This window comes from Heterodontus francisci, chromosome 1, assembly GCF_036365525.1.
Source record: "Heterodontus francisci isolate sHetFra1 chromosome 1, sHetFra1.hap1, whole genome shotgun sequence".
In the NCBI taxonomy this organism is placed as follows: Eukaryota; Metazoa; Chordata; class Chondrichthyes; order Heterodontiformes; family Heterodontidae; genus Heterodontus; species Heterodontus francisci.
Genome location: NC_090371.1, coordinates 224544182 through 224567337, shown reverse-complemented (window position 1 = coordinate 224567337; position 23156 = coordinate 224544182). Strand labels below are relative to the sequence as shown.

Below are 23156 nucleotides of genomic sequence, written 5' to 3'. Positions count from 1 at the left end.
ACTTTTCCCAGACCTTTCCATTCCCTATGCCCTTCTCTTACAATAAACAAGATCGCCAGAACTAAAGGCCGGAATTTTATGCCGCCCCAGCGGGTTGGATGGTGGCGTAAGGGGCAGCGTGAAATTGAGCGGCAGGCTCCGGGAGGCCTACCCGCCCCGATTGCGCCTCCGAACAAGTTTACAGAGGTGGGGCGGAGGGTGGGAAACGGCCTGCCCGCCTGAGGCCAATCAGGACTCTTAAGTGGCCACTTAAAGGCCGTTGCCCGCCTCCACGGGTATGTTACACATGGCAAGCAGGTGTGCCGGGGATGCGAAAGGCCGCCCAGCGATAGCTGCCGGCCTTTCTGTGCCCCGGAGGGGTGGGGGGGGGGGGGCAAGGCAGTCGGGCACAGGGTGCCTGATTGAGGGTCGCCCCGACCTCCCAAACCACCCCCGGGATCCAAGACGCCCCCCTCCGGCCAAAACGACCACCCTAGCCTCACCAGGGCATGACCGATCCCCCTGGTGAGGCATGCCCCTACTTGCCCAGTCTCTCGGCTCCATCAGGTCAGCTGGGCTGCAGTCCCAGCAGCGGCCACGCTCCCAGTGGCGCTGCTGAGACTAAGAGCTAGCTGCCGGCCTGCTGACCTCTTCCCCCAAGTGGGTGTAAGTCCCACCTCGGGCCAATTAAAGTCTGGGGATCCGTAAAATACGGGACGGATCCCCAGGCTGGGCGGAAGTGGGGTCATCACCGACATTTACGTCAGAGTGCGGCTCCCGTCCACCCACTGTAAAATTCCGGCCAAAGTCTTCCCCAGACTATCTTATGTGATGTCTTAATGCTCTGAATATTTTTCTGATGCTTCAGCTTTGATAAACGCTCCCCTGTCAGCATTTAGCGCATTTAGGTGAGCGGAGAAAGTAGAGCTAATAGTCATTCCCTCCAGGGCCAGAGGATTGTCACATAGTATGGAAGGCAATTTTGGATTACGGCCGATTACCATTTGGTATGGGCTATACCACCACCAACCCCCCCCACCCCGCCCACCATTTGTGAGGAATTTTTTGCATGTACTGCCCATGCCAGAGCCATTTGTACTTTGCAGTTTGGTTGATCCGCCAGTATTTTGTGTAACATTTCATCAACTATTGCATGATTTCTTTCACACAAGCCATTGCTGAATGGACTTTCTGCAGCAGCGTTCATAACTACAATATTTACGTTCTCACACATGTCCCTAAACTCTTCATTTGCAAATTCACCTCCAGTATCTGTCAGAAATTTTGCCGGCGTTCCAAGACCTGAACCAACCCACTTTTCCATAACCTAATCCACTATTGTCCGTTTGTCCTTGTTGTTTATTACCGTAGATATGCTGAACCTAGCTGCCATATCGACAAAATGCAACAGATAAATACCTTGATCTTTGTCCCATACATTCAGGTCCATAGCCACCACTTCATTAAATTCCTGAGCGAATGGGACACTCACAACCTGGCGTGGCGGTGTCTTCCGCTATTTAATACATATGTCACATTGAGATGTGATTTGTTCAACATGGGAGCCGTATTCTTTATCCACAACTCCGGCATCCTTTAGTAGTAGCTTTAACCTCTGCGATGAAGGATGGGCAAGTTGTCTGTGCAACTTAATTCTCCTCTTGTTAGCCAGACTTGTCTCCAGAGGTCAATAATACTTCTTGAACTTCTCGGCGAGAAACACTCGGTTTCCTCAACGGAATACAATAATTTCCTGATCCAGTGAATTATAAATTTACTGCTTTACCATTGTCATTCTCCATGTCCGATCTCATCTTTGCTCTTTTCAATCAAAGATTTACTCAGCAACAGCGGTATGTCACTCTGAGCCACATCAGTGCTGATGAAATGACGCATCCCTGCTACTTCACACGGGAGGACCACTCTCATTAAAGACGTTAACATATTATCATCTCCAAACCTAAAGCAAGTAGCGCTTTCATATTCTTTCACTTTACTTCTATCTGCCTTGTCAAGGGATTCCAAGTAACAGCTTAACCAATCGACTCCACACACTATTGAGGTACAGCCACTATCTAATATCGCACAATTGGATGAATCTGCAGCCAAAATGTTCATGGCCCGACTCAAGTATTCGGTCACCAATATGATATTGTCATGTCTTTCATCATTATCACATTCATCAGCAGAACCGTCCGTCTCATGAGTTACTTCAAATACTCTATTTCTGATTCTAGGACAATTCCTTGCATAGTGATACTTAGATTCACACCGAAAACACCTATGAGCCACTCCCCACACGTCTCGAAGATTCATTCGCCTTCGGCTATCATCCCAATCTTGCCTTCTGTTTTAATCCATAAATCTATCAAAAGTGCGACCCACCTCAAAAAGGTCTTTCAGCAACTCTCTCTTTGTACGAGCACCTGCCACTAGGCCCCGTCGATATTGAGTCCTCCATTCTCTGTATCATCATAGAATTTCCAATTTGTGACAAGAAGGTAGCTGGAAACAACTGTTTTTCCAAATATTTCTTTACAGCAGCAGTCATTTGCTCAAAAAGAGAATCTTTACCATGAAATTGAACCCCTGTCAAAATTAAAAGTCTATCCATGATAGATTGTGCACAATCTAACAATTTGATCGCAAGCACAGACTCAATTTCTAGGTTGAATTTTTTTAGTCTGTTAATATAACCTATCAAATTCCATGACATACTCTTCCAAGATTGTCCATCTTCGTAAATTTATCAAAGGTCGACCATGCCTCATAGGCTTCCAACAAATCATCTCTTTTGGAAATCTTGTTCATACATTGTATTAGAATTGCAATCCCTATTCGGTATCCAAGTCAGTAATGTCCAATTCCGAAAATACTTTATTGCTAATCTTACTTTTCCCTGATAAAGACAAAGCCAAGGCCATACCTTGCTTCCTCTTGGTTAGGAAAGTGACCCGAGTCCACATTTCCACTTGATTCTTCTATTGTTCATATGGTTCCAATTCCAAAAATACCGGTGGGAAATCACAGTTCGAGAGCCTGCAGCGTGACTCAGCCATTTCACCCAGAAAGCCACCGGGAGCCTTGCTTTGCTTAGAGAAAGAAACTATGTTTTTTCTTTATACTCCCACCTGAAGAGATCAAAGTTAATCCTCTGCTACCATGTTAAACAGGCAGATGTCCATTCACCAAAATGAGGAAGCCGATGACAGTCTCTGATCCACAGCTGTTTTATTGTCAACTCATAGTTCAGTTTAAATATCAGTTCCCGCTCTTTCATTCTGGACTAACTATCTGGGGCAACTCCCCCACTGTGCAAAAACCCAGCCCTTAAATGCAAAATTATAATGAGCATCACCTGCTCTCTATTAACACTGAAATGAGTCCTGTTTAATGAAAGAGACCAGCATTTTCAATATTATCAGCCGGCGCCTATGAACTATGGCTCATAAAATTTCCAATTCACGCTCCCTAAGATAAAATAGATTTTTCTATGATACCACTGCATCTTTGAACTGTGTTACAATGCTGTGCATGTCGTGGTAAAATTAGTATATTTGGTGCATTGTTCTATATCTTTTGTGAAGTTGCAGTATTTGGGTCTTCCAGCCTGGAGAACAGTGTTTTACCCATTTCCTTTACTTGACATTACCCAAATCACGCATCACCTAAGATGGCTACGTGGCCCAGTAAATTAATGTGCAGCTTTTTCATCTCTGATGCTTGAGTTATATTCCAACTCATATGTTTGAGAAATTCTCCTTTGTCAGTTTGATGCATGGGTCCCACGGGAAATTTCAATGTAGAGAAGACATTTTTAATTGTCAGCCCCATTCAGATGCTTAAGGATGGTCAATGTGTAAATGGAGAAAAGAAAATACAGTCAAGATTGCTTTCTGAATTTGGGTTGAAGGTTGATTCAAAGTTGAGGGAGTTGTATTTTGCCTCTGACAGTTCCCCAGCATTGATTTGGCTCACCTTAACAAATGCTCAAAAACCTCTTGTGTGTTATTTTGTCTGTTGGGTTGCACTGTACCCTGAGTCAACCAGTCTGCAAGGACAGTGTGACCATCTATGTTCAGGCCTCTACAATACATGCTCTTAAAAAAAGGAAATGCACCAGAGCAATGTAGTTTAACATTCATTTTCTGCATGTCACTCCCAGTTTTCCTCTGCACCTTGCATCTACTTGGCACTTTCCACAGATGGGTCAATTTAGATTTGGAACTTTAAAGTACTTAATTAAATGATTTCATCCCTTTTCTGGGGCTGTAAATAATAGCTGTAAGTGTAATAAAAACATTTTCCAACTAAAAAGGCAGTGAAGGATTGAACTGGAGTCCAGTCTTTATACACTTAGAAACTTCTATTTATAGAGCCACACATTAAACATTGTGGATCTCCAATCCAACAACCATAGTTTCAGCCTGTTCTAATATATATGAGCATAGGTGAATCCCCAGTTAACACCCGTATCTGAATACAATCAAACACATAATTAATACGCATTAACGTGCTTCCTGTGCTGCTAGAACACAACTGTTTCAAGCCTGTAGGTAGTGTTCTGAATTAGCTTCCAAGATATTTATGAATGTGATGTAAGGTGCTTTCTCTTTGAGTCCATCAGACTCTGGTCTCCACTTAGCACTGTTGCACCTTCTGTTTTCCCACATTTCTCTCTTTCCCACCACCAATAATGCCAGATACACTCATGCCATGAGAGAAGATTAAAAAATTGACTTAAGTTTGGGAAGTCAGCGGTTTTGGAATTGTGAATACATCCCTCACTCCATGGTGCTGATGCTCCTATAGTAACTTAGGGGTTCAATCAGGAGCAATGTGATGATCAGAATTTCTTCAGTTTAATGAACATTGTAAAGGTGAGTTTAGTTTCAGTCTGTGGAATACCCTTTAAATGTAAGATTGTAATTTTCATTGGCTCAGATTTTGCGGTTGCAACGACAGCGAAACTGTCTGCATTCACCTGTTCATTACTTTGTGAAACTGACAACAACTTCTGGCATCACGTGCTTAGTTAACCTCAGAAGTTCAGAAGTTGCTGTTAGGAAGTGCACAGTTCTCCAAAGGGTGTGTTGTTGAAGTCCTCAAAAATGGAAATCAGTTAGAAATCAAGGATTTGGCATGAACTTCCACTTTTATGCTATTAGTCTGTCTGTTAAAAACCCCTTGGAAAAACTACAGCTTGTTGAATGAGCTGTAATTGGGTTTTTAATGACACACGAAGCCATAATTACTGCTGAACAACTATTCTGGCCCTGAAAAACTAATTTCACAATTGTGGAATGTCAAACTTCACTGCTATGAGTAAAATAAATCCTTAGATATTTGGAATTTGTTTTTTTAAAGTTTGTGTGTGATATTTCAGCTTCTACCTTAATCCCATGTGTATGCCCCAAGCTTTATTTCTCTCTCTGTAAATTGATTAAAATATTAAGGATAATCAATGCTTTTTAGTTCCTGGTTTGCTGTCTGTTATAATTCTTCAATGTGATTGGCTGTTTAGCCTACTTGATGACATCTCTTACTGGATGCTAGAGATCCTTATATTTGGCACCAGAATTAAATTAACATCGGGAAAGATGAAATCTTTGCCACAGTGATCGCTCGATCTTTGTGGACAACTTTCTCCTTGGTCAGTGGCAAACACTGTCACTTTGCCACGGACCGCAAACTGCAGGCCGTTATTCTTTGCCAAAATTTAACTCAGTGCTTTCTCTTATTTAGTTCTTATACACCAACAAGCACAGAAGGCAGAGGAAGTCTATATGCAGGAGCAACAGTACTGTCTTCGCCGAGTATGGAGGAGTTAACCCAGGACCAGGGAGACCGGACTTCCCTTGATGCAGCAGACAGTGGTCGAGGAAGTTGGACTTCTTGTTCAAGCGGATCTCATGATAATATCCAAACAATTCAGCATCAGAAAAGTTGGGAGACGCTCAGTAGTTTGGGGAACCTTCATTATGAGAGCTCTGCTGAAGGAACAGGCCTAACAACTATGTGGGCGTCAGGTAGTCAGATCGACCGAACCATATTCTCTGAACATGGCACAAAATTCACTAGGCAGAGCCAGCCTGATCATGCTCAGTCCAGAAGTAGCTGGACATCATCAACTGGCTATTGGGCAGAAGATTCTGAAGGTGACACAGGAACTATAAAACGGAGAGGTGGAAAGGATGTAGCAGTTGACTCTGAAGGAAGCAGCACAGCGTTAACTGCAGAAGATTCTAAGCAGAATGTTAGGCCTTCTCACATAGCAGTTTCTTCATCAACAGCAAAAGGTCTTATTTGTAAGTATTACATAGAATTTACAGCACAGAAACAAGCCATTTGGCACAACTGGTCTGTGCTAGTGTTTATGCTCTACATGGTCCTTCTCCCATCAATTTCAAGTCAAAGCATCAACAAATGAGGCTGTTCTTTTCCAATAAGTTTTATTAATTTCTGAAAATTACAGTACGATTTTTTTTTATTTAAAAACAACTGCTTTTAGATGATTTCTCCTCCCCCATGACTTGCTATTTACTAATTTAGCTCCATTATTGTTATTGATCTGATTTCCAGGAGCTGTGCAAGAGAGGGCGGGGTGAGTTGTCTGCATTCATTCCTCTCCACGGTGATGGTCTTGCCAGTGGGAAGGGGTGTAGATTGTGTTCAGTAGAAAGATAAACTAATTTTAAAAAGAAAACAGAAAATATTTAAAATATTAATTTTCGCAAACATTTGTGTTCCACAACAGCAGTAGAAAAGTCTCTGTGAACCTTTTGCATGTGTTAATTTAATAATGCTGATTATCCAAATATAAACATCACCACTAAGCTGGTGTCATTGTACAGTTAACAGTACTGACTGAGTTGGCTTTTATGCCCATGTGCAAAACAGACTATACTGTCGATAAGAGTTGCCAGGAGAACCAGTGCCACAAAGTAAATCAGGTAGAACTTGAATTTACTGCATAATTTTCTGTGTAAATTATGCTTTCACCTGTTCACTTTCAATGCCACCTATTACTCCTAAAAGATGAGGTTAACAGATACCCTGTTCCCAGGCCCAGTACTGTCAACTGCTGCCTTCTGAACTCGTTTTGAAATGGTGTGCGCTGTATCATGGGAAGAGGAAGAAAACCAATATCTTTCCACTCCACTCTGCAGTATAACAAACCACTAATTAGCATGCTAAGCTGCAAGGTATAATAACAAAATGACCATCATTAAGTAGTGGATGGTTTATACATAGATGCAGCTTGTGATTTCTTTCAGGGTAGTAGATTAATTCAACATCATATAAAGTCAAAGATCCAAAAGCTACTTTTGTGCCTTTTTTTCTTGAGAACTGATAATTGACTCCGTAAAATGAAAGAGGCCCCAGAAATAAAATTTAATATTGTAACTTTATTATTTTACTTGTGCGTTTGTAAAGTACATTTTAATGAGGCTAGAGAAGATTCCTGAACAGAGCTGCATCGGGGTCCAAGGTATTTGCTCTTTCAGTTAGATTTTATAAACAATCCAACTTTGAAGCCATGTTTCCATTTCATTAATAATATTGACAGGATTTACACTTTCCTGACCAGCCATCATTTTGAATTTTTCTGCTCTCTACATCAACAAACCCTTCTCAAACAGCCCAACATCTTTACACTCTGCTCCTAGATGGCATCACTTAACTTTAATTTTTAAGAAATTAAAAAAATTTAACAGGATTTATTTTATTGTCAGCAAAGTATCGTATTTTGTGCCTTTCCATGGATCTGCTTTCCGTTCCTGGCTTTCTTTTATGCCACGTCATTAAATTAATCATGTCTAATGGTTGTGTATTGTGTTACTGCAGCAAGAAAAGAGGGCAGATATCGAGAACCACCACCAACACCTCCAGGGTATGTTGGAATTCCCATTGCAGACTTCCAAGAAGGCCAGCGACATCCTGGCATGAAACCTCCAGATTATAATGTAGCATTACAAAGGTCACAGTTCGTGGCAAGACCATGTGATCCCCATGGACCCTCATCTGTTCAAGGTGCGACTCCACATACAATCAGTCACTCGCAGGTCAGGCCTCTTAGCCGGCCTCAGTGGCACAAGCCAAATGAGTCAGACCCCAGACTAGCTCACCTGCAGTCCCAAGGTTCCCCATCTGAGGATGACGATGATGGTAAGTGCCAAATTATTTATTATTTTGATCAAATGTATTGCTTTGTAATTAAATGTACGCAGGGCATGGTGGTTGTGTGCTGTGGAATTCGGAGAGCAGATAATATACCAGAATTCAGTTACAAATACAGAAGGAAATAATTTCAAATACCAGGTTACTTGTTACTTTATAGAAATATAAATTACATGATTGGAAAGTAACTAACTGCTTCAGTTGAGGAATTCTGGCATTTTATATGGAGCAATGCTTAAGAAATTTATGCAATGAATCCCTAAGATTGTGTTTTTTATCGTTCCTATGTCATTTTGTTATCTTCTATAATCTTCAAATTAAAATAGTGAATACACATTGTAATGTTATACATGAGAGCATGAACCTATTTTCCAGCTTTTACTGAAATTTAGCCTTTGTTATTCCATTTTTGAATTTTTCCAAATGCAACTAATGCACAGGGTTCGGTCTTCGGGCCCCAACTATTTATAATCTACATTAATGACTTGGATGGAGGGATAGAAGGTACTATAGCCAGATTTGCAGATGACACTAAAATAGGTGGGATGTTAAGTTGCAATAAAGAAATAGGAAATTTACAAATGGATATGGATAGGTTAGGTGAATGGGCCAAAATTTGGCAGATGGATTTTAACGTGGATAAGTGTGAAGTTTCCATTTTGGTCGGAAGAATATAAAGGCAAATTATTATCTGAATGGAAAGAAACTTCAGAGTGCTTCAATGCAGAGGGATCTGGGTGTCCTCGTGCATGATTCGCAGAAAACTAGTATGCAGGTGCAGCAGGTAATAAGGAAGACAAATGGAATTTTGGCATTTATTGCTAAAGGAATAGAGTATAAAAGTAGGGAAGTGATGCTGGAACTGTACAAGGCATTAGTGAGACCGCACCTGGAGTATTACGTACAGTTTTGGTCCCCTTACTTGAGGAGGGATGTAGTTGCATTGGAGGCAGTTCAGAGGAGGTTCACTAGATTGATTTCCAAGGATGAGGGGTTTGTCTTATGAAGAGACATTGAGCAGTTTAGGCCTTTACTCTCTAGAGTTTAGAAGAACGAGAGGAGATCTAATTGAGGTATATAAGATGATTAAGGGGATTGACAAAGTAGATGTAGAGAGGATGTTTCCTCTGGTGGGGCAATCTACAATGAGAGGTTATAGTTATAGGATAAGGGGTAGCAGATTTAAAACAGAGATGAGGAGAAATTACTTCTCTCAAAGGATCTTGAGTCTGTGGAATTCACTACCCCAGAGTACGGTGGATGCCAGGACACTGAGTAAATTTAAGGAGGAGATAGACAGATTTTTAATTAATAAAGGGTGGAAGGGTTATGGAGAACGGTTATGAGGCCGAGATGAGATCAGCCATGATCGTATTGAATGGCGGAGCAGGCTCGAGGGGCTGAATTGCCTACTCCTGCTCCTAATTCTTATGTCCTTATGCACTTAAAGCTATCTTTAGTGATGTAAGTTTTACCTTTGTAAAATTTTGCATCTACTCATAGAAGTTTAGAATGCCAATTTTAGCTTCTGTTGTCTTGTTGACAATTTATTTGGTACATTTTTATTCAAAAAAATTATAGCATTATTCTGTCAGATTTAGCAATGGCTGGCAGCTGCCGGTAATAAAGACGGTGCTGCTCGATTTGACACAAAAAGTAAATTGAACCTAAACCTGTGATCACTGCCTCCATCACCCCACAGCAGTACCCTGTTCCCTCCAATGATCATTGCCTCAATCACCACTTCTCTTCCCCACTCTCTCCCGCACCCGTCTGCTCACCGCTCCTGACCTCCCGACTACTCTCCACTCCATCCCGCCATTCTCTCCTGCTCCCAACTGCTCACCACTCCATCCCACCATTCTCTCCCGCTTCCGACTGCTCGCTGCTCACTCCCCACCTCGCCCTTTCCCCCACTCGCTCCCCCTGCCCTTGCTGCCACTTCTTTGGGCAGTGACGTGAAATGGAACGGTGAACAGATGGGCGCGGGAGCAAGCAGCGAAGAGAAGCAGCTATCGCGGGATGCAGCGGGAAACTGAATGTGGTGATTGAGGTGGCGATCGGGGGAAGAGAAGCGGCGATCGCGGAAGGGAGTGGGGAGGAGAAAGTGGCAATTGCAGGAGGGAGTGGGGTATTGCTGAGGTAATGGAAGCGGCGATCATGGCTGTTGAGCGGTGAGGCAATGCTCGGGCGTCATTATGTCTGACGTCATTATGTGGTGACATCGGCATACGCAGATGCATACTGGCAGATGTTCAGACACACTGATGACGTCGGTGATCGCTCTGCACATGCACTGCATTGTCAGGAGACACTTTGTTTAGGGAATGCCTGATTATCATATACTCACTTTCATCTGATAGAATCCTTTACAAACTGTGGTTGTTGAAAGTCTTGTATAGCTTGGCATTCACAGTAAAATGTTAAACACCAAACATCTATTCTTGAAATCAGTGTTAAAACATAACTATTTGATTTTAATTATGATCTCTGTACATGTTCAATTACCCATTTATCAGTTTGCTTGAAGTTATAATATGAAATGTCAGTTTTTGAATTTTATGTCTTCAGGTGTTTGGGGAAAAGAGAAAAAAATCTCTAACTATCTGTATTTTTCCTCATTTTCCTAACTCCTGAAGGTGGCGATTAATGTGGAAGCTTGGTTCTGTTGGTACTAGTAGTCTTGGGGCGGCACAGTGGCGCAATGGTTGACACCGCAGCCTCACAGCTCCAGCAACCCACATTCGGTTCTGGGTACTGCCTGTGTGGAGTTTGCAAGTTCTCCCTGTGACTGCGTGGGTTTCCGCCAGGTGTTCCGGTTTCCTCCCACAGCCAAAGACTTGCAGGTTGATAGGTAAATTGGCCATTGTAAATTGCCCCTAGTGTAGGTAGGTGGTAGGAGAATGGTCGAGATGTGGTAGGGAATATGGGATTAATGTAGGATTAGTGTAAATGGGTGGTTGTTGGTCGGCACAAACTCGGTGGGCCGAAGGGCCTGTTTCAATGCTGTATCTCTCTGTCTCTTCCATTCTAGCCATTTCTCATGTGAACTTGGACAGTAAGCACCGGACTGTTCACCTCTCCGAGCCATGATAAGTACAGTCTCATTTTCATTTGGTGCCTACACGTTCTTTTCACCATAATTAGCTAGGTAGAAATCAGAAGCAGCAACCACTGTTAAATTTTTTAATGTTCTCCTTTACTGAGACCAACTGTAGCACCATCGTTGGCACCTTAGCTAAGGTCAGGGATTCAACCTGAAAGCTTTTGCTGTGCGTAGTTCTGGTCATAAAATACTACAGATGTATTGAGGAAATATAGCAACAAACACCAAAGATGAATTGATGAGGCTGATTGTAGAGGAAACAGAGAAATGAAGAATTTCGTAGTTTTAAGGTCCTGGGAAGAAATAGTTACAGTAAGAGACTGTAATGAGTCTTAGTTTCAATGTAATGATGGTGTCGGATAGTCTATATGGAGTTTAGAGGGAACAAGAGAGGAACATTAAGAGGACTACAATAATAATAGTGTTAATGAGATAGGAAGAGTCAAAAAATAGTGACCAGAAAGAGAGCGATTTGCAGTGAGAGGTTTCCTGCCAGTTGAGAAGCTTTTCCTTGTGTCCTATCCAGGAGTGTAGGAGAAATTTTGGAAAAGCCCCCTGCTAAGTACGGAAGTAGTAAGTTTTGAATCGACTTGTAGTTTATAGAGAATTGAGTTGTTGAGACAACTGGAAGTGTTTGGCAAAAGAGAATCCAAACCTTTTATAAGCTTTGGCGGTGGAGCTAACGTGAGAGTTCCAATTGATGTCAGAGGAGATCATGAGAGAAAAGAAATGTCAGTAGAGGAAGAGGAACCAAAGATAGAACCATAATGTGAGATTATAGCTGTTGGTTAAGACTCAAGCAAGCTGTGAGGAAACTCAGTTTCAGTAATTCGTGCATTGAACTAAGAGTCTGGAAGCTGTGAGCACTAGGTTTAGAACCAAAGAATGTGGTATGGAATCAACTAAAATAAGTGAACCGTATTGGTTGATGACATGAGGCCCTCAGTGCTACAAAGAAGGAAGAGTAATAAGCAAAAGCACAATACTGAGGAAATATTAAGTTTATGGAAATAGAGAATAGAGAATCCTCTATACTACAGGTAGTGTGATTTAAGAAATTTAGATAGCCATAAACATAGGAGGTAACTTGTTTAAAGGTGAATTATTGTCAGATTAAATAAGAAGTATTAATAATCTCAGAAGGTACAAAAACAGTCCAATTTTATCTAATTATGGGGAATAAATAAAGTTGGTCTAGCCAAATTGTTCATTCCAATGAAGAGTTCAAAAACCAGGAAACACATATTTGAAAAGAGAACATTCATTTGGTAAAACTCAACTTTGAGCCATTTGGAACAAATTACCCAGAAAATACTATTCAAGCAAATGTTATCAATGAGATCTATTGTGGAGGAAACTCAGAGGCATTTTGTTTGTGGTGATAGCAGATATTCAATGATTTGGTGAAAAGGGAGGTAGTTGGGTTTGAGATCTGTCAAGAAAGAACCTACTTTATTAGAAGTAATGGTGTATTTTTCTTTCAAAGTTCCTGTGCCTGATTAATTTGCCCACTGAGCCTTTGGGGGAAACCCAGGGTTGGATTTTCATTACAGAGGTCAGGAACCCACCTCCAGTGGGAAACTGATTCAGATTTTCAGATGGATAAGCCCTTAATTGGTACGGAGATGGGTTTCCTGTCCACTTAGAGCCAGTGGGGCTGGGAATGGAGGTGAGTCAGGTCAAGTGTGGAGCTCATGTGGACACCACAAGGCAGCCTTCACTGAGGCTTCATGTTGTCCTGAGGGAGAGATCCGTTTTGTGCCGAAACCTTACACTGCACCAGAGGGAAGTGAGATGTCACAGCGGAGCTGGATGCCTAGCAGTAGCAGCAGGGCAGACACTCGCTTCATCGATGAATCTAATGCTGGTGGCTGTGAGGGAAGTTCTCTTCCTGGGCGATGGCAGGAGGAGGCCACCTCATCGTGTAGCAGGGGCACCTCTCTGTTCAATGTTATCCCCCTTAGGCCCCTCTTCCACTTCCTTTCTTACCTCCTGCTCCACTCCCTTCCAGGGCCTCACTGTTCTCAAGGCCCACACCTCTCTGGAGGGCCATGTAATGGAGAGCATATCAGACCACCCCAATGACAGAGACCCTTGCAGGAGGGTATTGGAAAGTGCCACCCAACTGGTCCAGGCACAGAATCGCTTCTTCAGAAGCCTGATCACTTGCTCAATGGTGGTATTGGTTTTATCACCTCTATACCTCGGTCGGGGGCTCCTATGGAGGGGTCAATAGCCATCTCTTCAAGGCATTTCTCCTATCCTGTATGATCAATCCACACACTCGGTGGATAAAGTGAAGATCCGAGGCAGCCTGGGCTGGCGGAGGATGAAGGAATCATGGTAGCTTCCAAGTGAGTGCACACATGGAGAAAGTTCTTGTTGTGGTTGCAGACCAGTTGGACGTTGAAGGAGTGGAAGCCCTTCCTGTTGATGAATCACACTGGCTGGTCACTGCTCCTAGTTCCAGGCCTCTAGCTCCCCTGTGACTTCTCACTTCCCTCTGGTGCAGTGTAAGATTTTGGCACAAAACGCAGATCTCGCTCTCAAGACAACCAGCAGCCTCAGTGAAGGTGTCCAATGAACCCCATTTTGGGGGATAGAGTGAAGATCTGAGGCAGCCTGGACTGGCGGAGGATGAAGGAGTCATGGTAGCTGCCAGGAAAGTAAGCGCACACATAGAGGAAGCTCTTGTTGTGCTCCCAGACCAGTTGGACATTGTGGGACTGGAAGCCCTTCCTGTTGATGGATCTTACTGGCTGGCCACATGGGTGCAATTGATGCCCTGCACCTGGGTAAATCCAGCGATGGATGCGAAACCCTATGCCCTCTGTGCCTGCGCAGGCCCATCTGTGTCAAAAATGGATGTAGTCACCTGCCCTCCTGAATATGGCATCCATCACCTGCCTAACGGCGCTAATGAGTTGCCAACTGCAAGGTGCCACCTAAGTCCACAACTGATCTCCAGAGCAACAAAAACAAGAAATGCTGGAAGCACTCAGCAGGTCTGGCAGCATCTGTGGAAAGAGAAGCAGAGTTTACGTTTCGGGTCAGTGACCCTTCTTCGGAACTGACAAATATTAGAAAAGTCACAGATTATAAACAAGTGAGGTGGGGGTGGGGCAAGAGATAACAAAGGAGAAGGTGCAGATTGGACCAGGCCACATAGCTGACCAAAAGGTCACGGAGAAAAGGCAAACAATATTGTTTGCCTTTTCTCCGTGACCTTTTGGTCAGCTATGTGGCCTGGTCCAATCTGCACCTTCTCCTTTGTTATCTCTTGCCCCACCCCCACCTCACTTGTTTATAATCTGTGACTTTTCTAATATTTGTCAGTTCCGAAGAAGGGTCACTGACCCGAAACGTTAACTCTGCTTCTCTTTCCACAGATGCTGCCAGACCTGCTGAGTGATTCCAGCATTTCTTGTTTTTGTTTCAGATTTCCAGCATCCGCAGTATTTTGCTTTGATCTCTAGAGCAACTCAGTTGCATCGAAATTCAGGGTGATGATGACCTTGACGGTTGCAGGTGAGGGACTGCCATGGGGACTGCAAGGCCTCAGGTCAGTGTGGATCACAGCACACAGGTACTGAGACCATCTGCCTGGATAGGCGCAGCCTCCTACGGCACTGGCGCTCAGTCATTTGCAGGTAGCTGACTCTTGGGCGATAGACCCGATGTCTTGGGTACCGCCGCCTTCTCCTTGCAGCCCACACTGTTCCTCTGGCTTCCTGCTGTTCATGAGGTTGTATCTGCTGCAGCTCATCCTGGCTGCTCTGTCCAAAGTGAGAGTAGCTTGTTCCCATCTGAACTCCCTCAGCTGTAGTTTATTTGCTCACCAGGCCATCTGCTGCCAACTCCAGCTGCCCAAGTGATGCCAGCGACCTCACGCACTCCACCCCCCCTCTCCTTCGGATTCCAACCATTCACCACTGAGAGAAGCAAGTCTTCCAGCTCCAGCAATGGCTACTCTATGGCACATCTAAAATGGCTGAGGTTTATTTTATGCCTCTGCATTATTTTAATCAGCCCTTCCCATAGCACTCATGGCCTGCCACATTTTTCACACCTTGTGGACCCTGTCGTGTTCCAGAAATGGCGTTTTCCCTGTGCCCTTCCTTTAAAAATTGTAAACTGCTGCTGACAAGTCTGTTGATGAATTTCTCAATGAGCTCAACAGGCAATTAATTGAAGTGTGGCGTTGCCATTCCCTCCCTGCTGGTGTCCCTTTAGAAATGTTGTCGCATTCTGGAGTCAAGAGGAGCCACTGCCGATCTCCGCACATCGCACATGCACCCCTCCTGCCCCCAGAGGGCTTTAAAAATCCGGCTCCCAGTGTCTCTATTTACAATACTGATGGGATTTGAGTAGATTACATTCATTTCAAATATTTAACTATCAAATAATTTCCGAGATGATAAAAATCAATGGACAGAAAGACCAAGTCACCTCAGAGAAGTAATGTATAGTGTGAGGCTATTTGCAGCCAGTATTGTTAGAGGACTTTTATGAATATTTGCAATATATGTAATTGTTTTATAGTTATTACATTGTTCCGACAATGGAAAAGAAATGGGGAGGCAACTGATCATGGTAACTAATTCTTAAAGGTTTCTTGGTGGGGATTATTGTTCAAGAAACATTGCCAATAATTTATGTTTACAGAATGATTTGAATAGGGGGAATAAAAATGTCAGATGTCAAAAGTAATAATGCAAAACAGAATTTAAAAAAAAATTTTTTTTAAAAAGAACAGTGAAACAGTGTCAAAAAAAAACTACTGAGATAAACTGGTAACTAGCAAAAAATGCAAGGCTGCTGAAACAGCAACATGTAATATGAAAAGATTTGAAAATCCAGCCTATGTACAACTTGGGTAAGATATAATGTGTGGCTGATTGCTTGTAATTTAAGTTATGTAAGCAGTGGCTTAGGGCAGGAGTTGGCTCCGGAGCTGCATGCGATTCATTGAGGACTCGTGTGGCTGCCGACCTTGATCAACAAACCCATTTTGCCAGTTCTCAGGAGGGGACCAGCACCCGCCGCAGTCGGCATCTCTCCCTGCAGTGCTCTTGGATGCCAGAGTGCACAGTAAAGACAGCAGGTAGCTCGGGGCTCTTGAAGCTGCTGGTCTCGGCCATGCATAACACATTCCTCTATCTCAGCAGAGCTGAGATAGTCTGCGCTTGGACTCCAATGATGTGGGAAATACCCAACCTGTCCAGTGCGTCCCACAGCTCGCTGCGCAGTCCCAGCAAGCTGAAGCTTCGCACCTTTTCTCTTGAGTTTCTCCTCCTCCCCTTGTGGTAAAAAGGGCAGCTGGTTCCAGGTGTTTTTAACGACACAATAATCCCTGGCCGCCTTCCTGTGTTTCCTGCCCTTGCAGACCAGGGACACCTGGCCACACTTGTTGAATGTGTAGCCGACGTGCTGCTTCAGATGGGGCCACTTCCCTGTAGTGAGCAGCTACCTGGACCTTGCCAGTCTCAGCGACAGTGCTTTGCTCCCTGCTGTGTGTTGCAACCCCTCCTCTGCCCAGAGCTGTGTCTTCTGAAGGATGTACATGACAGGCAGTTGCTGCTGTGGGCTGATGCCCGGGGGCCTCCACCAGCAGAGAAACGCAACCCCAACCCCAGCCTCTCCCTCTGTAGCACCCTGAGTTGTGCCACCAGAGATCTGGGACCCTGTGGCTAAAGATGGAAGCTAGAGCCAAATGCCCTCTCTCAGTCCACATCTGTTTCTGGTGCACAACAGCTAAACCCTGTCCTGGGCAGCAGTTTGGGGTTCGCATTAATTGCTATCCAGGTGAGGGCTACGTTTTCATATGTTTAAATGCTGCGCCTTATCACCTAGTGTAAAGTCACTGTTTTGTGCCGCAATGGTACAGTCAATATAAAATGTTCAAAAAATATTTTCAAAAAATGGGAGTTGGGTGGAAAAATAAAAGATGTTTACATTTGTGACCCGAAAGCAAATATTGGTTAGTGATGTCAGTAAACTTGAGGGTGTTGAGATGGTGATTAAATGACTTCTTTCACTATTTTTAAACTTTTATTAACATTGTACTGTGAGAAACTGGCAGTTGAGTAACAGCATTGCAACAGATGGGCGGCACAGTGGCGCAGTGGTTAGCACCGCAGCCTCACAGCTCCAGGGACCCGGGTTCGATTCTGGGTACTGCCTGTGCGGAGTTTGCAAGTTCTCCCTGTGTCTGCGTGGGTTTTCGCTGGGTGCTCCGGTTTCCTCCCACATCCAAAAGACTTGCAGGTGATAGGTAAATTGGCCGTTGTAAATTGCCCCTAGTGTAGGGATGTGATAGGGAATATGGGATTACTGTAGTGTTAGTATAAATGGGTGGTTGTTGGTCGGCACAGACTCGGTGGGCCGAAGGGCCTGTTTCAGTGCTGTATCTCGAAATAAATAAAAATAAACTCTTTAAGTTATTGCATTTCTGACTAAATTTTAAAAATGGCTCTTTTGTGTTATTGAGGTTGCGGTCTCCTGTCTTAGGGGGTTAATTTATCTCTCTTATCTGTTGCTGTTTTAACACCTTGTGTTTGCTGTTATTTAAATGTTTCCTCAGAAAGCTTTTGTCATTCCTTAAGAGGCTGTTAAGAGGTGAAACAGCAAGTTTTAGTTTTTATATAATTTTATCTTTTGTCGTTTTAGCTTTTTTATCCACATTTTTTCAGCTAGTTGTGTAGTTGGACCATGGTTTTATAATCTATTTTTATGTCTCTTTAGAATTGTGCAAATTGACTTTTTTTGTTCACACTTATCACAGATTAAATTTAAACTTTGAGTGCAACATTTATGTATTGCTGAATGAATAAAATTGCTGTAGCTTCCATTTTATATACAAATAGAAGCGTACATTTTCTATGACAGGAGGAACACACATTCACTGAGGCAAAGGTATATTTAATAGTCTTCAATTTGAAAGTAAATGGGAGGTAACGAGGAATTGATAAATATCGAAACAGTAAACTTTTTATTCTTCAAAGGCTTCTCAGCTTGAAACAAGTAGGAGTGATATTTACCTTCAGGATTGCTGTTGGACATAAATCAATTCTGACATAGAGCAGACAGCTATAAGAGAATGAGTGGTACTTTCAGTAGACATGTGAAATGTAAGAGCCAACATCAATGGTAACCACTAACTGCTCTGTAATGGGTATCTTCTGTTTTCTTTGACATCCAAGCATGAGCTATGCCACCCTAGACCACAATTTCTGTTTGGCCTGCTCTATGACTATCTTTCAGGCGTGCTTATATTTTTGTTGTCTCACATTTACTCACATGCCTTTTACACTTTGGCACATTCCATCTTTGTCTTTCATCATTTAGAGCACAAAACCACATTCTTGTGTTTTGTTTCCCTTTCATCATCTCGTGCATTATACTGTCCTAATGCAGGATTATTTACAATGTTGGAATCTGTCTCTGATGTACAGAGCTAAAATTAGCTGCATTTTTGCCATCGTTCTTTATTTCTCCCACCATCTTCCTCTCTCCCTATTTCTTTCCTTCCTTTATTTGTTGTGTGGTGTCAGGCTGTTTCTTTGTTAGCCTTAATCTCCTTGTTTGTAATGTCTTTTTCTCTCCCTCTTTCTCTCCTTTGCTCGCATATTACCAGGAGCAGAAAAAAAAAAGAAAATTGACAAATTTAAAAAAGAACATGAAGTGGAAAGCAGAAAGCAAAAAGCAAAAAGGTAAAGATGAATATCATTTAGGAAACAAAATATAAAATAGCGCAAAAGAAACATTTTAATTGAAGGAGTACTACTGGGATGGCTGAACCAAATTATCTGAGTCTTACTTTATGAAATGGAAGATATTTAGTGGAAATAAACATAATCCTGTTTACAAATTATGTTTATTTTTAGTTTTTCAGTAGCTGTTCTGTGGCATGCATAATGTGATATTTTTGAGCCTGGTACTTGAGGTGCAGTATTCCCTAAGTCTAGCATGATACTGGCTTTCCTTAAGATTACTGCTGCTGAAACCAAGGAGTGCTGGATTCACCATCCATTATTCTTACATTATTTTGCTCCATTGATGAACATGCATGTTTCTGATTTTAACTGGCATGATACTGTAGAATGACCATTAGAAGGTGAAGAAATAAAGGTAAGTTCAAATTACACTTTTCATCACAAGTACCTGATAGTTCACAAGGGAAGACACTCAGTCTTAATAAGAATATAATTGCGCAAAAATGGGTGGCAGGTCAGAAGATAGGATAGAATATAAAAAGCAGCAAAGCACAACTAAAAGATTGATGAGCAAAAAATTTGAGTACGAGAGAAAGCTGGCAAGAAATATAAAGACAGATAGTAAGAGTTTCTATAGGTATTTAAAAGAGAAGAGAGTTGACAAAGAGAGCATTGGTCCTATGGAAAGTGAGTCGAGGGAATTAATAAGGGAAAATAAGGAGATGGCATATGAATTGAACATGTATTTTGCATCGGTCTTCACCATAGAGGATACAAGTAACATTGCAGAAATAGCTGTAAATCAGGAAATGGAAGGAGGGAGGAACTCAAGAAATTTACAATCACCAGAGAAAAGGTAATGAGCAAATTGTTGGAGCTGCGGGCTGACAATTCCCCAGTCCTGGTGGACTTCATCTAGGGTTGCAAAAGAAGTGGCTAGTGAGATAGTTGATGCGTTGGTTTTAATTTTCCAAAATTCCCGAGATTCGGGGAAGGCTCCATTTGATTGGAGAATAGCCAATGTAACTCCTTTATTCAAAAAGGAAGCGAAACAGAAAGCAGGAAACTACAGGCCAGTTAGCTTAGCATCTGTCATAGCGAAAATGTTAGAAGCTATTATTAAAGACGTTATAGCAGGGCACGTAGAAAAATTCAAGGTAATCAGGCAGACTCAGCATGGTTTTGTGAAAGGGAAATCATGTCTAACCAATTTATTGGAGTTCTTTGAAGAATTAATGTGCTGTGGATAATATATTTACATTTCCAGAAGGTATTTGATAAGATGCCTAGTCAAAGGTTACTGCAGAAAATAAAAGCTACTGGTGTAGGGGGTAACATTTTGGCATGGATAAAAGATTGGCTAGCTATCAGGAAACAGAGTTGGTATAAATGGGTCATTTTCTGGTTGGCAAGATGTAACAAGTGGTGTGCCACAGGGATCAGTGCTGGGGCCTCAACATTTTACAATTTATATGCATGACTTGGATGAAGGGACTGAAGGTATGGTTGCTAGTTTGCTGATGGCACAAAGATAGATAGGAAAGTAAGTTTTGAAGAGGACATAAGGAGGCTACAAAGGGATTTAGATAGGTGAGTGGTCAACTATCTGTCAAATGGAGTATAACGTGGGAAAATGTGAAATTAAATTATAATTTAAATATACAAAAGTTTTACCAAAAGGGGGAAAAGTACTGGCAGAAAGAAAATTAGGCTATGGCCACAAGAGATTGGCTCCATGCTACTAAGTTGCTTATCTTAGCACTGTTTCTCAGGAGAAGTATTGAACAGCAGCTATCTGGTTTCTCACAGGAAGAGAAAATTGGCAAGAGGGACTTTAAGAGAAGCTTGGTAAAAGATTAATCATCTAACCACTTTCCAAAGCACATGTCCCAGAGTGACCGGGGGGGAGGGTGGGAGGCTTTTGAACAAAGACTACCCACATAGAGTACAAGTAGTTGAATTTAAAATAATCTGTACAAACATATCTAAGTTCATAATCTTCTTGTCTTCCATGATTGTAAACATATATAGATGGGGAGAAACTACTAATGTTTCTGTCACTTGTATAGACCATTATGATGTGACCACTGTATATCTTTATAAATTGGTAAGAAAATCTCCCAAAAACTCAGATATGATTATATTTTATCAATAATGCAGTTGACCTGTTGCTTAACTCCTGAAGTACTTAAGGCAAGGAAATAATGCACAAACATCACTTCATAACATTTTTGTTGCAGATTTGAAGTACTTAATGTATCCCACCCAGTGGGCTGAATTTTTACAGCGGCACGCACACATGTGATATTTAGAGCGGCCGCTCATTTACATGGAGGGGGCAGAACGTCCGCCCCCAATGATGTAGAGGGGGAGTGTGCTGCATCCCCGGCAGCGGTGTCTGGCGCCATTTTTAAAAGGCTTCAAGCCCGTGAGGGCCATTTAAATTTTTAAAGGTCCCGGTCCACAAAAAATAACATTTTAATAGCACTTTGAATCCCCTCTCCCACCCCACACCCCCCAGATGAGTAATCAATCCAAAAATTGCCCCCTCCCTCCCCGTCAAAAAAAACTTTTATTCAGATCCTGAACTTTCCCCCCCAAACTTCATAAACTTTGACCCTCAATCCCTTCCCACCATCCCCACAACCAATAGCAAGTGTTTTCCCTGCGACCCGCCAGCCCTGAAAACTTCACTCCTCCCCCCACCCCTCCCCACAAGTGATCCACCTCGGATCTCCGAATGGCGATCCGAAGGCGCGGGAGTTAGAACCATAGAAAATTTATGGCACAGAAGGAGGCCATTCAGCCCAGCGTGTCCGTGCCGGCTGAAAAAACTAGCCGCCCAATCTAATCCCACCTTCCCAAGCACCTGGTGCATAGCCTTGCCGGTTACAGCACTTCTGGTGCATGTCCAGGAACCTTTCAAAAGAATTGAGGGTTTCTGCCTTCACCACCGTTACTGGCAACGAATTTCAGACACCCACCAACCTCTGGGTGAAAAGGTTTTTCCTCATGTCTTTTCTAATCATTCTACCAATCACCTTAAAACTGTGTTCCCTGCGAACTGACCTCTCTGCTAGGGGAAACAGGTCCTTTCTGTCTACTCTATCTCGGCCCCTTATAATTTTGTACACTTCTATTAAGTCACTCCTCACGCCTCCTCTGTTCCAAGGAAAATAACTCTAGCTGATCCAATCTTTCCTTATAACTGCAACTTTTGAGCCCTGGCAGCATTCTTGTAAATCTCCTCTGTACTCTCTCCAGAGCAATTATTTCCTTTCTGTAATGTGGTGACCAGAACTGTGCTCCAACTGTGGCCTAACCAGCATTTTATACAGTTCCAGCATTACATCCCTGCTTTTGAATTCTATACCTGGCCAATAAAGGAAAGCATTCCATATGCCTTCTTCACCACTCTATCTACCTGTCCTGCCACCTTCAGGGACCTGTGGGCATGCACTCCAAGGTCTCTCATTTTTTCCATCCCTTTCAATATCCTGCTGCTTATTTGTGTATTCCCTCGCTTTATTTGCCTTCCCCAAATGCACTACCTTACACTTATCTGGATTGAATTCCATTTGCTACTTTTCTGCTCCCACTCAACTAAACCATTGACATCTTTCTGGAGTCTACAGCTATCCTCTTCATAATCAACTACAAGGCCAATTTTTGTGTCATCAGCAAATTTCCCAATCATGCTTCCCACTTTTAAGTCCAAATCAGTAATACATACCACAAACAGCAAGGGACCCAATACTGAGTCCTGTGGAACACCACTGGAAACAGCTTTCCATTCACAAAAACATCCGTCGACGACTGCCCTTTGTTTCCTGTCCCTGAGTCAATTCTGTATTCTACCTGCCACATTCCCCTGTATCCCATGGGCTTTCATTTTACTGACCAGGCTGCCATGCGGGACCTTGTCAAATGCCTTACTAAAATACATGTAAACCACATCTGCGACACTTCCCTCATCAATCCTTCTTGTTACTTCCTCAAAAAACTCCATTAAGTTAGTAAGACATGACCTTCCCTTAATAAATCCATGCTGACTATCCCTGATTAATTCGTGCCTTTCCAAGTGGCAGTTTATCCTGTCCCTCTGAATAGATTGGCCGGAATATCAGTATGGGACGGCGCCAGGACAAGGTAAGTGATTATGCATTAATTAACAT

The 23156-nt window shown here is 42.7% G+C and overlaps 2 protein-coding genes across 9 annotated transcripts in view; one reads left to right on the top strand and one right to left on the bottom strand.

Annotated features, from left to right (window-relative positions):
• rapgef2b (Rap guanine nucleotide exchange factor 2b) overlaps positions 1-23156 on the top strand; it is a 660162-nt gene that overhangs the window by 604554 nt on the left and 32452 nt on the right. For all 6 annotated transcript variants that reach the window (XM_068041792.1, XM_068041802.1, XM_068041811.1 and 3 more), the window contains 2 exons: positions 5725-6287; positions 7828-8148. In XM_068041792.1, the coding sequence (XP_067897893.1) occupies positions 5725-6287; positions 7828-8148 (884 nt within the window). The remainder of the gene's footprint in view (positions 1-5724; positions 6288-7827; positions 8149-23156) is intronic.
• Positions 6442-23156, bottom strand: part of LOC137375157 (rap guanine nucleotide exchange factor 2-like) — a 100022-nt gene continuing 83307 nt past the window's right edge. For all 3 annotated transcript variants that reach the window (XR_010975938.1, XM_068041876.1, XM_068041865.1), the window contains one exon: positions 6442-6667. Coding sequence is in view for 1 of the 3 variants with exons in the window: in XM_068041865.1 (XP_067897966.1) it covers positions 6543-6667 (125 nt within the window). In the remaining 2 variants the exon portion in view is untranslated. The remainder of the gene's footprint in view (positions 6668-23156) is intronic.